Source organism: Polypterus senegalus, chromosome 1 (assembly GCF_016835505.1).
Source record: "Polypterus senegalus isolate Bchr_013 chromosome 1, ASM1683550v1, whole genome shotgun sequence".
Lineage (NCBI taxonomy): Eukaryota > Metazoa > Chordata > Cladistia > Polypteriformes > Polypteridae > Polypterus > Polypterus senegalus.
In genome coordinates, this window is record NC_053154.1 from 157,899,321 (window position 1) to 157,913,852 (window position 14,532).

General features: G+C 36.9%; 1 protein-coding gene across 1 annotated transcript in view; it reads left to right on the top strand.

Annotated features, from left to right (window-relative positions):
- The first annotated feature begins 9,022 nt into the window (after positions 1-9,022).
- Positions 9,023-14,532, top strand: part of sec62 (SEC62 homolog, preprotein translocation factor) — a 28,023-nt gene continuing 22,513 nt past the window's right edge. Inside the window, exon 1 of the mRNA XM_039761116.1 lies at positions 9,023-9,112. Within this exon, the coding sequence (XP_039617050.1) occupies positions 9,077-9,112 (36 nt within the window). The 5' untranslated portion in view covers positions 9,023-9,076. The remainder of the gene's footprint in view (positions 9,113-14,532) is intronic.

Consider the following 14,532-nt stretch of genomic DNA (forward strand, 5'->3'; position numbering starts at 1 on the left):
ACACACTAGGGCCAATTTAGAATCGCCAATCCACCTAACCAGCATGTCTTTGGACTGTGGGAGGAAACCGGAGTGCCTGGAGGAAACCCACGCAGACACGGGGAGAACATGCAAACTCCACGCAGGGAGGACCTGGGATTAATTAACCAGTTTCTCAAATCACATCGTAATTAAAGTAGCATGTTAAATGCTTTGTTTTGTATGTGATCTTCTATGTGCTCTATGTGTGTGAATCACTACTTGCTTCTTAAACTGGCTCTCTTCCTCCGACTGGACACAGAATCCATTACATTCGTGATATTACAGCTCTCTGAATAACTAAAATACTGAGATGTATATGTGATATCATTTTCATGATGATAGGAGTTAAAGCACATTAATAAACATGAGTTTCACGGCGCCGTGATTGCGTGCGACCTTCGATGAAATAATTTATTGCAGCAGTACTCATGGGCGGCTCTAGGCTTGTGGTGTCACTGGGCAGAGGAAGAATCGGTGGCTCCTTCCCCGCCAATGTCAGTAAGGTAGCTTATGCACGGTGGATGGCCACATCCGTTGCAGACACTGCATAGCCGCCTCGTGCTCATGACACAAGCATTTAACTTTTGCCGAAATTTGTTGCTGCTTTTTTAGCTGTGTTGTTATTTTCTCTTTCTGTTTTATATTCAATATATATTGGCGTAGCCGTCACTGCAGTCAGTGCTTTTCTTTACCCAAATACCCAATCACCACACAATCAGCTCTGTAATAGACGTTAAGCCATCTGTAAGCTTGGAGCGCCGATTCTTCAAAACATTTAAGGAACTTCGTAATACATTAATTAATTAATTATTCTATCCTTCACGACACTCCCAGTGAAGAATATAGATTATTTAAATGAAGTTAAAGTTTTATCTGTATAATATAATAAACATATTTTGCTGCATTTCACCTTAAAATGATATTGTCATCATATGTAAATACGCGCTTTATAAAGTGGCTCAGGTTGTGCAATATTATAACTATAGTGCAAGTTTACAGTGGGGTGATTGTACTTATAAGTACAAACAGTTCTACAAGGTGCAATTGATTGAGCGCATTTAAAGTTCTTGGGATGAAACTGTTTCTGAACTGCGAGGTCCGTACAAGAAAGGCTTTGAAACGTTTTGCAGTGGCTGAGACAGCGTGTCCTTAAAGCTGTATACCGATAATTCTCTTTCCGATCAGCTGCTGCTGCGATTCACACTCAGATACAGTGATATAAATACTCCGAGTGGTGCAGTGAGAGTAATATGGAAAAAGATGATCCGCTGTGGCAACTCCTAATGGGAGCAGCTGAAACAAGAAGAAGGTGCTGTTAGAGTAACAACGCTAAAGCGGTTATGGTATTTGGAATACTATGGCTATTCCCTGGACCATCATATTGTTACAAGTTAATTACAATCAGATGTGTTACACTAATAAACAATATGCGGTTAGTTTCAGTGTATTTATAAAGCCGCGTCAGGAAAATACTGTAAGGTGTAACCACACAGGAACAGTAGCACTGCTTTGACGCTGAGTGCTGCCAGTCTGCAAAACTGAGTGGAGAACTTGCATACGACAAGGTATGAGGTACCGTGGAAAAGTGAGTGGCTTTACGCCAAGTGTAGGTTTTATACATCGCGATTTGAACGTGGAAAAGTTCTTACGCAACATTTCTGTTTATTTATACATGAGGCCCCAGAGGTTTATATTACTTTCCCAGGCAATGCCATATGCTGCTTCTATCTACTGTAATATAAAAAGGAGTTTCTTGAGCTTTTGCGAGGGGTGTTGGGTGAGGCTTGATAAAGAGTGGAGTGCAGCACAACACAAACCAGAATCGTAGGGTGGTTGTTTAAGTCCTGTTTTGTCAGTTTTTCTTCATAAATTAAGCACTACGAAATGTCCACCTTGTACTAAGAACACAAGTCAGACATCTATGTTTGCAACCCAGCCAGGAGTTACTGCGATTCTGTATCTGTATTCTGTATTCTGGAATCCAATCGGACCCAAAACAGAGCAAAACATGACTCATGAGAACAGAGACATTGATAGAGAGGCAGTGTGGATGACAGATGGGACTGTTGACAATAACAACAGGGTCACTATTTAAAAAACACATAAACCTTTGCTTGCTTTCCTTAACCCATTTTACAAATATACCTGGGTAATTTCAGGTATTTTGGCTAGTAACTGACAAAAAAAATGATGGATTCTGGGAACTATCTGAATATCACAGATGGCACTAATGTTCTAATTTGTGTATTTCTTTGAATCCAGTTAACACAAATTAATGCAGATCTGCCTGGCAAACATTCTTATTATCAGACATTATGCTTTTATTATAGCTTAAAAATCAGCAGAATATCTATCTCAAATGGACATTTTATGGGATATAATAAAAGCCACAGAGCAGTATCAGTAGCACTTCATTTGGTTTTAAAAAAACTTCAAATGTAACTTAGTAAGATTAACAAAAAAACAAACTTTTTCATTAATATTTGCATATATGTTTATGTTGCTGAATACTTTTGCTTTAAAGATGCTGTGTGAAAATTTGTAGATTCCATTAACAGTTCTAAAATGTGTCAACTACTGCTCATTACAGTCTACAAAATGAAAAAAATGAATGCTGATTTTCTTTTAATTTGGAAAAATGAAATTATAAAATGTTGAGATTATACTGTTTTTTTCTCTTTTTTTCATGAAACAGGGTACATGTCAAGAAACCACATTCACTGCATCATTAATTTTACAAAAATAATTATTGTTTTCAAAATTTTAAAATACTTTTGCTCTAATCCATGTATAATGATTCCACCAAAAAAGCCCTTAGAGTAAAGGACTTTGAATTTAGTCCTAGATGGTCATAATGGCAGAAAGTTTTTATTCCAACTGAATGTTTTAGTTAGAAGCTACTTATTGTACAAACAGCAATTTGAAACTTCATTTTTGTTAACTCGCTTGTTAACATTCACAAACCTTACTGGCTGCTTTTAGTCTCAGAACATCTGCATCCACTATGTTTAACTAAGTCTTCCTTTCTTAACCAGCTGCCAATATATAATGAGATGCCTTAACTCTTCATCTAACTTAGTCCATTTCAGACCTCTATCTGTTTTAGTAAAATGTTTGGGAAGAAATGAAGTGGAAAAGATGAAGGAATGAGAATTGCTAATCTCCTCCAGGCCATAAATCATTTGAATGACATTCTCAAAAAGAGTCTTACAATATGTATTAGCAATGATCTGGCATGAAAACATTAACAAACCATAAAATTAAATAAGTTCTGTTATTAGCAATGACTCTTTTCTAATTAAGCAACTGGGTTGTAAAAAAAATCTTGAGGACCCCTGCCTTAGAGCTAGCCTTATATAATTTAATGCACAGTAATAGATAGATGTGCTTTATTTGTTCCCAAGGGAAATTAAAACTTTACAGAAGTTGAAGAAAAAAAAAATACATAACAAAAAAGAAACCACAACCCACCCAAACACATGTAAGAATATCTGGCTTGAATAAGAGAGCTGCTGTTGATCACAGGCTTATTGGTGGCAGTAAATGGTCAGCTGAACTGCAGGCTTACAGTACATGCAAGGACATTGACATTTGAATAGAGCAAGTCCAGCTTGTGTTCACAAATCCAACATGCTAATTAAAGTTTGTTCATTTCAATGTCTCCCTGGTGAAGTCAACAGCATTCTACAGTCAGAATGATTCATTCATTAAAATATTAGAACAGAGTGAATCCTTTCTGTTCCTGAGTTAATAACCATTAATCAGGATGATGTAAGTTATCTTCAGGGAAGTGACATGGACAAATTCAGTCAGCATTTCAATTGTGAGATGCTTGTTTTTAACCATTACTCATTCACTCATTTCTAATTCCACTTGTGCCTTTTCCACTCTGCCTACTCATATGTGGTGAAAACTGTCCAGCATTAAAATAGTATATGAAATAAGAGGTTTAAGCTGGTTTTCCTCAATAAACAAACAGTACTTGAACTCACCTTGATTCACCATAACAATAAGTTCATTTATTTAAATGCCATCGAACATTCCACATTTATGGAGACTGGACACTTCTGACTACTTTCCACCTTACTTTTATCCTTGCTTTGTATTATTTCAATCTTAGGATGCTGCTGTGATCAGGTGGAATAGGAAGCGGTGATCACAGTGCTACCAGCTGAGTAGGGGAACATTTCATTCATTCCACTTTATGTTCTCAGAATCTCTTGTATTCTCAGATGTTATAAACATAGGTAGTCAACAGATTCTTCTGATTTGAATCACTTATCCCGTGACAACTTTCAAGTTCCCTGCTCATCCCAAAGGCTGACTGCTCAGGTGAATGTCAGTGATAATGGCAGAATATCTGTTTAATCATAAAAAAAGATTAGCAAGAATGAGAGAGATCTCCATTAAAAGGTGGCCAGTGCCAAGAAGCTATCTTTTCAGTAAGTGGTATAGCTGGTATACCAAAGTTCATTTTTCTTGTAACAATATCTAACAAAAATGTCTTCTATTTTTTGGACATTGTTCATCATTTTTATTTCCTATTCTAATTGTTGTTATCTTAATCTATATTTTAAATGTATATCTCTATTATAAAAAAAAAAAATCCTGGGAGGGAGAGACTAGGGAGACGAGAAGTGATCTTCATGGAAGACACTTACCGGCGAGACGAAAGAGATTGGCCACGGAGCGTCTCGCGGGGACCTTAAATATGAGACTTGGTGCCAAGAGATTGACTCAGGACCGTCTCGCGGGAACGTAGAACATGAGATTCTTGCAAAACACGCCCTACTTAACACATATAAAATGCATAAGGACAATACTTTATAGATGAAAATTCAGCGAATAATCAAAGAAGAAAGAGCAGCACGGAGAAAAGAGACCAAAAAGCCTTGGAGCGAGAAAAATGCAAAAAAGAAACAGAATAATCTATGTGCAAATTCAGAATATAAGGAAAGTAATAATCAGCCCGGAACAAGTGGAATTGAAAAAAGCAGGTCCAATCGGGCTCAGAAATAAAAGACACAGAGTAAAAGACAAAGTAGAATTTCATAAAGACATTGGCACGATACATATGGCTAGAGATTATGAAAGCAAAAGTAAAGATTGCATTAGCGCAAGAGATATTGTTACTCGGAGAAATAACGGAAAGGCGAATAGAGATCGAATATATGAAAATAGGTGCTATGTTAGAAGTATGTAAATATTGTAAGGCTTTGAAGTTTGAGTCAGAGACTTGTAGATCGTCTAATTTGTGTTGCCATCAGGGAAAAGTAGTGATTATACACTATGAGGAGCCGTATCCAAGAGAATTAAAAGATTTGATGTTTGGGGAAAGTGAAATCCACAAACACTACAGGCAAAATATCCGAGTCTAATCTTTTTGCATTCACATTATTCAACGTCTGTCATCTCAACGTCTAATCCAACATTACATTAATGCGTATCTAAAAGTTGAAGCTAACCGTCTCTTCTTTATTAAATCGAATCAAGCAAAACTTAGCTACATCGGCTCAGGATATTCCAACTTTCGTAAGTAGTTTGTTTTATCAGAAAGTCTTAATTTTATTGAAAGAACTCGAAACGGTGTTTGGTCAAACGGATTTTATGTGCGCGGCCGCGACTACCTAATTAGCACTCTCCCCAGCAATGATGTCTTTTATTTGCTTATCATGCGCTGCCGCGGCTAGTCCATTCACTGTGTGCCCAGCTTCCAGTGTGTGTGTGTCCAAGGTGCCGAGCGCATGGGCGGGGCACGGTGCGATGTGCGTCGTGACCCCGCACATGCGCACTTCACCAGAAGACACACGCATGGACACCTGGACGCACACAGGGCTTTTATTAAAGAGGATTTGCTAAAAAGATTCGATTATCATATTAATGTCGAATATTAAAAGTGTGTATCCGGAAAAAGAAAAACACAGGGGCTGGCGAGCGAAGCGAGCAGGAGGCGAAGCCCCCTAATTTTATTAAATGGCACAGTTATCCTAAGATGAATGTCAGTATTGTATAAGGTTTTGTAAAATTCTTTAATGTACTATATTTTCCATCCATACTGTGCCTATAAAAACTATTCACCCACTTGGAGGCTTTCACATTTTATTATTATATAACTTATAAAATAATGAATAATGAATAAACGTTGATTATATTTGGCGTTTCTAACATTGATCAACAGAGTAGGTTTTCGATTTACATCACTTTGCAGAGATTGTTTTCACATTGACATTAAAGAATATTTTTCTGTTGGTTAATGTCAAAAAACAAAACAAAGACAACACAAATCCACTATGATTCAATGTGGTGTAACAATAACATGTGAAAACCTTTAAGAGTTGAATACGTTTTATAGGCACCATGCAATTTGTTAATTCAAATTTGAAGGATATATTTATGTTACCAGTGAGATTAGATAATTTACATTACTTTATAGACATAATTACTAAAAAGATTGTTATAAAACAAAGGAAAGCCTAGAATGGTCAACACATGTACCTGATTTAAACATTACATACTGGCTGCCATTTTTCCACTTGTGTTTCCATTTTAAAAGTAGAATTTAACAGCATTAACAAAAAAAACTATCCTTAACAGATAAGAAAATTGTTCTTTTATAGAAAAATGTTAAGTGGCAAAGAATAGCTGAAGACAGTATTACTTTATGGACTTTTAATACTGGATTTGACATTATTTTTGCTAGAGCTAGATGGACAGAGAATGACAAGTCACACTGGGCTTAAAGGACTGTTCTTGTCATAATTATTTTAATGCCCCAATATTGCCTCATGCATTTGACTCATTCAAAATGTAATAAACAACAAAATGATTTTATGTTAATTTGGTAAAAGCAATACAATATCTGTAAAACACTTGATTGCCACAAGTATTTACACAAAAAACATTTGATTAGACCTACAAAACATTATTTCCAAGATTTTTAATTTTAACATATTTAAAGACTAGTCATATTCTGTTGAGTTTAGTAATAAGTCAAATGAATGTACAACTATACACTGAAAAAAACTTTTGATTATTTCATGTGATTTTAATATATTTTTGGCACCAAATTAAAAAATGAAAAAATATATTTCCATCACACAAATTTTTTTTGCAAGTTTTTTGTAATTGATTTTGCAGTTTTAATTTAATTAATTAAATATCATTATTTCATTTTATGGTGTGGCAGTGACAGCATTGCTGCTTTGTAGTAATGAGACCTGGCTTTGTGTCCTGGATCCTCTCTGCATGGAGTTTGCATGTTCTCCCTGTGTCTGTGTGGGCTTCCTGCAGGTGCTCTAGTTTCATCCCACAATCCAAAGACATGCAGGTTAGATGGATTGGTGATGGTAAATTAACCCTAGTGGGTCTGTGTGTGTGTGTTCACCCTGTGATGGGCTGGTACCCTGTCCTGGGATTGATCCTGCCTCGGCCTTCCCCACAACCCTGCTCAGGATTAAGCAGGCTTAGAAAATGGTATGGTACGTAAGATAATAATTTGTGTGAATGTAATTATTTCTAATATTACGATATATGCTTAAAGCAAAACAGTTATTTCATTAGATAATAAGGTTAGAGTATAGCTGAGAGTTCTGTGTATCTTACTGGGTTTTCAGTCAGGGTGTACAAAATCATCATGTTTGCTTTGTGAGTGGAACAGCAGAGCCAAGGATTGACAATGGATTTAAAAGGAATGTCCAGCTAGAAAAAAAACCTACAGCTTGGTGCCAAAAACATCATCAGACCTAGTCTGGTGGATCAAGATAAAGTGCTGCTGCCACCGCTTCATATTAAGCTTAGTTTAATGAAGCAGTTTGTTAAAGCTTTGGGGCCTGTTTTATGTATCTGTGCTGAAATTTTCCAGGTTTGTCTAAAACTGAATTGAAAGATGGCATTTTTGCTGGACTTGACATAAGAAAACTGATTTGTTATGTGCAATCTGATGGTGTGATGAATGACCTGGAATGAGAGGCTTGGGTATCACTTGAAGAAGTAATTTTCTAACTTTTTAGGTAGCAATTAACAATCCAAATTGCACAGAAACTGTGAAAAATGTATTTGTTAAGTTTAAGGAACTGGCTTGCAACATCAGTCTCGAAGTTAATTTCTTTGATTTGGAATTTTTCCCAAAAATAGTGAATGAGTTACATGGTCAAACATGCTATCAGGATATCAAGGATATGAAAAAAAAAAGGTGCCAGATGTTAGTATGATGGCCGACTACTGCTGTATAATTTATAGGGGCCAGAAAAAGTGTATAAAAGACAGGCCACCAAACAAGGTTTGCGATCAAAAAACCTAAGAAGTGACAAAAAATAAAGTTATATGTAAGTTAATAAATATGTATTGTTGTTTTCTTTACATATATATTTAAAATATTAGCTTGACAAAATATTTTCATGGTAAATTGATTCAGAACAATAATGTATACATGGAGAAAATGTGTAATTTATTACATTTTAATTAAATATCTTTTCAGTTTTGTACTTAATGTGATAAGATTCAAACATTGCAATTATACTGTAGTTTTATTATGTTCATGAATGCAAATAAAATAACTTTTTTATGACTTTAATTTTGCAGACCCATGATATGTATTCATAATGTACTTTAATACTAGGTAGGTATGATTTTACATACCTAATATACAATAATATTACAATTTCAACTATATCAGAATGGCAAAGCAGTGAAAAGTATATGATTCTGTAGCGGTCTAAAGACGACTTAAGTCATCACCTGGCAATTTAAATGTGTAGTGCGGGGTTTATTCGCGTTATCGGTTTTATTTCAGATTTATCTCTCCACTGAAGGTATGTCGAATAAAACCTGTCTAAAGTACGCAATAGCGCCTTTCTTCTTTCTTGAGCTCAGTTCTTGCATTCTGCTTGTCTGGTTGCTATGGGAACTCCACGATAGTTGGAAGGAAAACCTACGTTGGCGGAAAACAAAACTGCACACGTTAGTACGCGTGACTTCTCGGCTTTAGGAATTCACGCGCTTAACTCTCGCGACAGCTTGCTTCCTGTCCACGTCACACGGAGACAACTGGAGAAATATGGCGGAGCGGAGGAAGCACAAGAAGAGAATACAGGTAAACAAAATTGGCGATGATTATGGCAGGCTTATGTCGCGTTGTCGCTCTATGCAGAGGTGTTATCATTGCTAAAAGAAATTAACAGGCTGTGGATACTGTAATCTTGTCTTTACCGTTGATGCATTTCAGAGCAGTTCTGCAGTGACTGTATTGGCAGCAATCTGTTGATGGAAGTATATTATTTAACCGAAACAGAAAGCGCGTCTCATGGGACGTTAAACCCAGTTCAATAATGCTGTTTCTGTAGTTGCATATTGTATGAATGAGTTTATATGCCTGTACACATTATATACCGTTTGATAAAATGTCCACCTTCGAGGAAATGTGTATCAATGTGTTGGGTACCACTAGTCAGTCTCGTGCGTAGCTAGGTTAGAGATGGTCAAGCGTTTTGGATTCTGTTGTTTTGTCACTTTACAAAATGGGTAACAGAAACGCAATACTATTTACTGGCTGTGACTTGGAAATCACTTCTTCTCCAATGTAAGCGCTTCCTTATGGAGACAATTCTCTGAATGTTACCTGTAGCATATTGCGTCTATACTTCTACTTCTGTGCACTTCCAATCTGTCACGGGGCTCAAAGTGAAGTCTGAATCAATGCCCGTAACACACGTGACTGGGTTTTTATGTTGGGTAACTTTTCAATTTTAAAGTTTTAGTTATTTTGGAAAATAAAAAGAAGAATCCGTTATTACTACAGCGTGTTGGATGGGGGCATTGCCATGTGTTCATTATTTATATTTTTCATGGAATTACATTTTTCCAAAAGCCATAAAAATTGTATAAGGTTTTAAAATAACTATTTGAATCCATCCGTCCATTTTCAGAAACCACTTTTTTGGTCACGGGGTTTAAGGTAAAACGAATGTAAAAGTCTAGGATTAGATCCTACATTTGTCTTATTTTAGTAGTGGGCTTTGTATACAAATTTTCTTCACTCTGTTTCTTTGATATTTTAAAATTGGTATGGTCTATTTCAATTTCATAATTCTGTTATTTTACATTCTTTGTAAATTATTGAATGAACTTACTAGTGTATGTTCGGTTGACTGATGGATTTTTCTCAGGAAGAGTTAATGCTGTGTTTAAAAACATTTAACCCTTTAGTTAAGAAATATTAATCTAAAATGGTAATGCTTCTTGGACTTGCCTCTTTATTGTGTAATTTGCTATGTATCTGGTAACACCTGGGAGGTATAGTAGTAATAGGGTAATGTTGCTGTGGTAACATTTTTCACTGTACACTGCAATAAGATTAAATAAATTCTGTCAGTTAATACATATCAAAATGTTATGGCACTTTCATCCATCCATTTTCTACCCCATTTATCCAGATCAGAAATGGTGCCAGTTTCAATAGCACTGGACAGCAGGCAATATTTAAGCACACACTCTCACTTCCCACTGTTCCTGTAGAAAAAAACAAAACGCACAGGACATATGTAAGCACCAATAGAAGAATAGGATTCAAACCGAGGTACCACTGCTAATAATCACATCAAAACATTATATACACGATGGCTAGACTTCCACAGAAAAGTTGCTCCAGCAATTTTACTTGTGGTACACCCTTTGTGCATGACCACTTAATCAAGGAAGCAGCTCAGCAGGCATTAAGTTACCACTTGTGTATAAAGGCAATGTAAGTTATGTTCACAGGCCATAAGACAAACCCTGTAGTCATTATTGAGCACAGAAAAGGTGCTGCATAAATAAGGTGTATTATTATTATATTATAGCACACCACACATTCACTAGGGCATTTAAGAGTTAACAGTTAACCCAGCATGCACATCTTTGGAATTTTAGAGGAGTTCTCTGGTACCGACCAATGATGTCCAATGCTGACACATAGAAATTGTGTAAACACGAACATCGATGAGACCGTGACTCAAACCCTGGTCTCTTCAGCTGTGAGGTAGCCACACAAACCACTATGCCGCTATCCTATCCCAACATCAAATATACCGAAATGTATTTTTCTGATGATTTAAAAGCGCAGCACTGGACATGATTGACCAGCCTTAAAGGTAAAGACAATATCAGTGGGATAATAAACCCTGAGACAGAGAGATTGCACAACATTTTAGATACAAATGTTTATAACATTCCAATCGTCGGTTAAGTATTCGTTTTAGTTGCATTTTTGTATTTTTTCATATGATTGCAATAAACAAACAATTGTGTCTTGCAGCCATTCTTGTGGTGTTCAACTTATGAAACAATTGTATCTTAAAAAAGCATTTCTAGGTAAACATTTGTCTAAAATATGGCATATTTGACTGTTTACAGGAATATTTTCCATACTTAGCTGGGAAGCGGGAAATCTATCACTTTTATTTCTTTATCTTTTAAATGAGCCAAACTGAATTAGTTCTCAGTGAGTTGTTACTTTTTACCAGTAGCGATATGAATTAAAAAGTCTTAAACTCGCAAAAATAAAACCCTGAAACACCTACTGCTAAATATTTTCACGCATGTTCTGTGCATTTGGCTGCGAAACCAATTTTGAAAAATGTTTTATTTTTTACAAGTTTTTGAATTTTTTAAATTGTGAACAAAGGAGTGTGCAACCGTGAATAATAACTGATAAATTGTACTAGAGAAATTCCAATGGAAAACTACTAGATTTATTCTAGGATATGCAGTGAAGAATGTTAGAAGGTGTGGAATCTTTCCACCATGAACAAACAGAAAAAGTTAAGACATGAAAAAAGCATTTAATGTTATGACTCGATTAAAAGGGTGGGAACTTTGACTTTAAAAAAAAAAAAAAGCTTTTAGCTACATAAAACCACTTTTTCCATTTCATTATGAAAACTGCACTTCAAACTGAAAAATAAATATATACACTGTATATGTTATTAATCACAGGACAGTAAACACTGGAAACATTAGAAGGGAAAATCCAAAGTGTGACTTATGCAGAACAACAACAGGATATGGTAGCGAATGATTGCTAAAATTGTCTGATCGTAGAAAGTTTGACTATTGTTCTGTAGCAGAGTTTGGCAACATGCCTAATCCTGCCCTTTCTCTTTTTTAAATGCACATTAGTATTTGCTTTGATTGCAGAGTACATAATCTGAATAATTGGTGGTAAAGATTAGGTTAAAGAACATCAGTTTTGCTTTCAGAGATTTGAAGTTTCATTATAGTGAAACAGAAAAGGACACTCAACAACAAATTAATTGTTGTTGTTACAGTTTAACATGACACATTTGTTTGCTCATACCAACACTGTATAAAGATTGAAGTAAGCAACCATACCAAAGATTTTAAAAGAATATTAAAAAGATAATGTTACAAGAGAGTGACTAGGATGTTGTACCGTGTTAGCCATTATGAATGTTGAGAAAAGCCAAGCAAAATGACACCTTTTATTGGCTAACTAAAAAGATTACAATATGCAAGCTTTCGAGGCAACTCAGGCCCCTTCTTCAGGCAAGACAAGCTTGCATATTGTAATCTTTTTAGTTAGCCAATAAAAGGTGTCATTTTGCTTGGCTTTTCTCTACAAGAAAGTGCTATCAAATAGATGTACGCCCCATATCTATATAAAGGCACTTGAAATAAAAATTGCAGTTTTGGTGTGGAAAAATGTATGTTTATTAATAAATTGACAATCTCTAAATGAAACTATTCAATTTTCTATGTTTAGTTCATTTTTTAAAATGGGGTGCCAACATTAAGATTTTGTAGTCTACTTGTAAGAAAAAGGATTTGAACACATTATGGAGACTGCGTTTAGATAAATGAACACAGGAGAAGTGCAAACTAAACACCCTACTACTAATACAACATTCTTTTCCTTTTTCTGCCTAATCCACACTCAGAACAGCTATTCCCTGCCTTTTATTGCCATGTTCCATAAGCTATTCGTGTAATAAATGTTTGTTTCCATGGATGATTCTACAGTATGTATTGTGGAAGTTGACCCGGACACAGACAGGCAGACATGTTCTTCTCAACCACCACACGTTTATTTACAATATTTACAGATTATTTGGTCACTCAGACCCAGTCCAAAATGTGCACAAACCCCCAAAACAGTCCTGGCCACACAATGCCTTGTCTTCGGGCCACAATCCACAGCTCTCCTGCGCTTCGTCCTTCCTCCTCCCGACTCCAGCGTCGAATGAATGGAGACGGCCCCTTTTATATGGTTCCCGGATGAGCACCAGGTGTTCCCGGCATTCCTCTTCTGGCCACGCCCCAGCGTGGCGGAAGTGCCGGCTGTCCTCCCGGCTGCTCTCCGGGCGCTGTCCTAAATCTTCCCCCCAGCACTTCCTGGTGTGGCGGAAGTGCTGGGGTAACAGGTCCCCAAGGCATTGGGGTGCCTCCTGGCGGTGACCACGGGTCCCTACAGGGTGGAGCTTCCATGACCTGTTCCTGTGGCCCCCAGAGCAACCCGGAAGGCAACCCCCACGTGATCCAGGTTGGGCACAGACCCACATCCGGTCCCTCATGATGTCCCGGCCGGGTCATGGCCCCTGGCATCCCTGACAGTATAAATGAAACCACAAATCATTACACAATACTTATTATATTTACATGTAATACTAGTGAACATTCAACATGCTTGGTCATTGTCTGTGTGGAGTCTGCACATTAAGTCTTAATACGTTTTCCTTCCACATTTCCAAAGATGTCCAGGTTAGGATAATTGCCAGCTCTACATTGGTTCCAGCATGAGTGAATTTTTGTTTGCTACAGGATTGACTTGTACCCTATCCAGAGTTATACCATACTGTTGGAATAACTATCTCTCTACCCAACATTGAACTGGATTCAACAGTTTTGAATGTTACGTATGTTATATAGCGAGTGAATGAGGGTAAGTAAATGTGTACCAACTCCAAAATACCACCATATGAAGCTTTGGGGTGGATAAAGAATAACAAGACAAGAAGAGAAACTTGTAACTTTATACATTGTTCATGAGTTGGGATTATTTCTTACTAGCTGTTCCCCGCGACTCCGCCCGTGTAGTAGTGAAACAGGACAAACTTTAAAAATCAATAAACAAAAAGGTATCGCTAGCTAAGCAGAGGCAAGGTACACTCCAAAACACAGAGGTAGACCAACTCCCCACTCCTGACATCACGCTTCCCCCTCCCCTTGGTTCGCAGCCTCTGCCTCGGATAACCATGCTGCAAGCGAACTATGATTTCTAGCGCGATGAGAGAAGTCACAAAATCAACCGGAATGTTCAGGCTAATTCTAGAAAAAAAAAAACACAATTCATTAGCTAAGCAGATGCAAAGTATGCCCTGAGGCTGGCATTGAATGTTTTCCACAGTGCGAGTCTTGTTTGAAAGACTTTTCCTTTTGAGTATACCCCAAAGGAAGAAGCCTGGTGTTGTCTGATCCAGTGACTGTGGTGGCCAAAGCCCCTTTGAAATGACCCTGTTG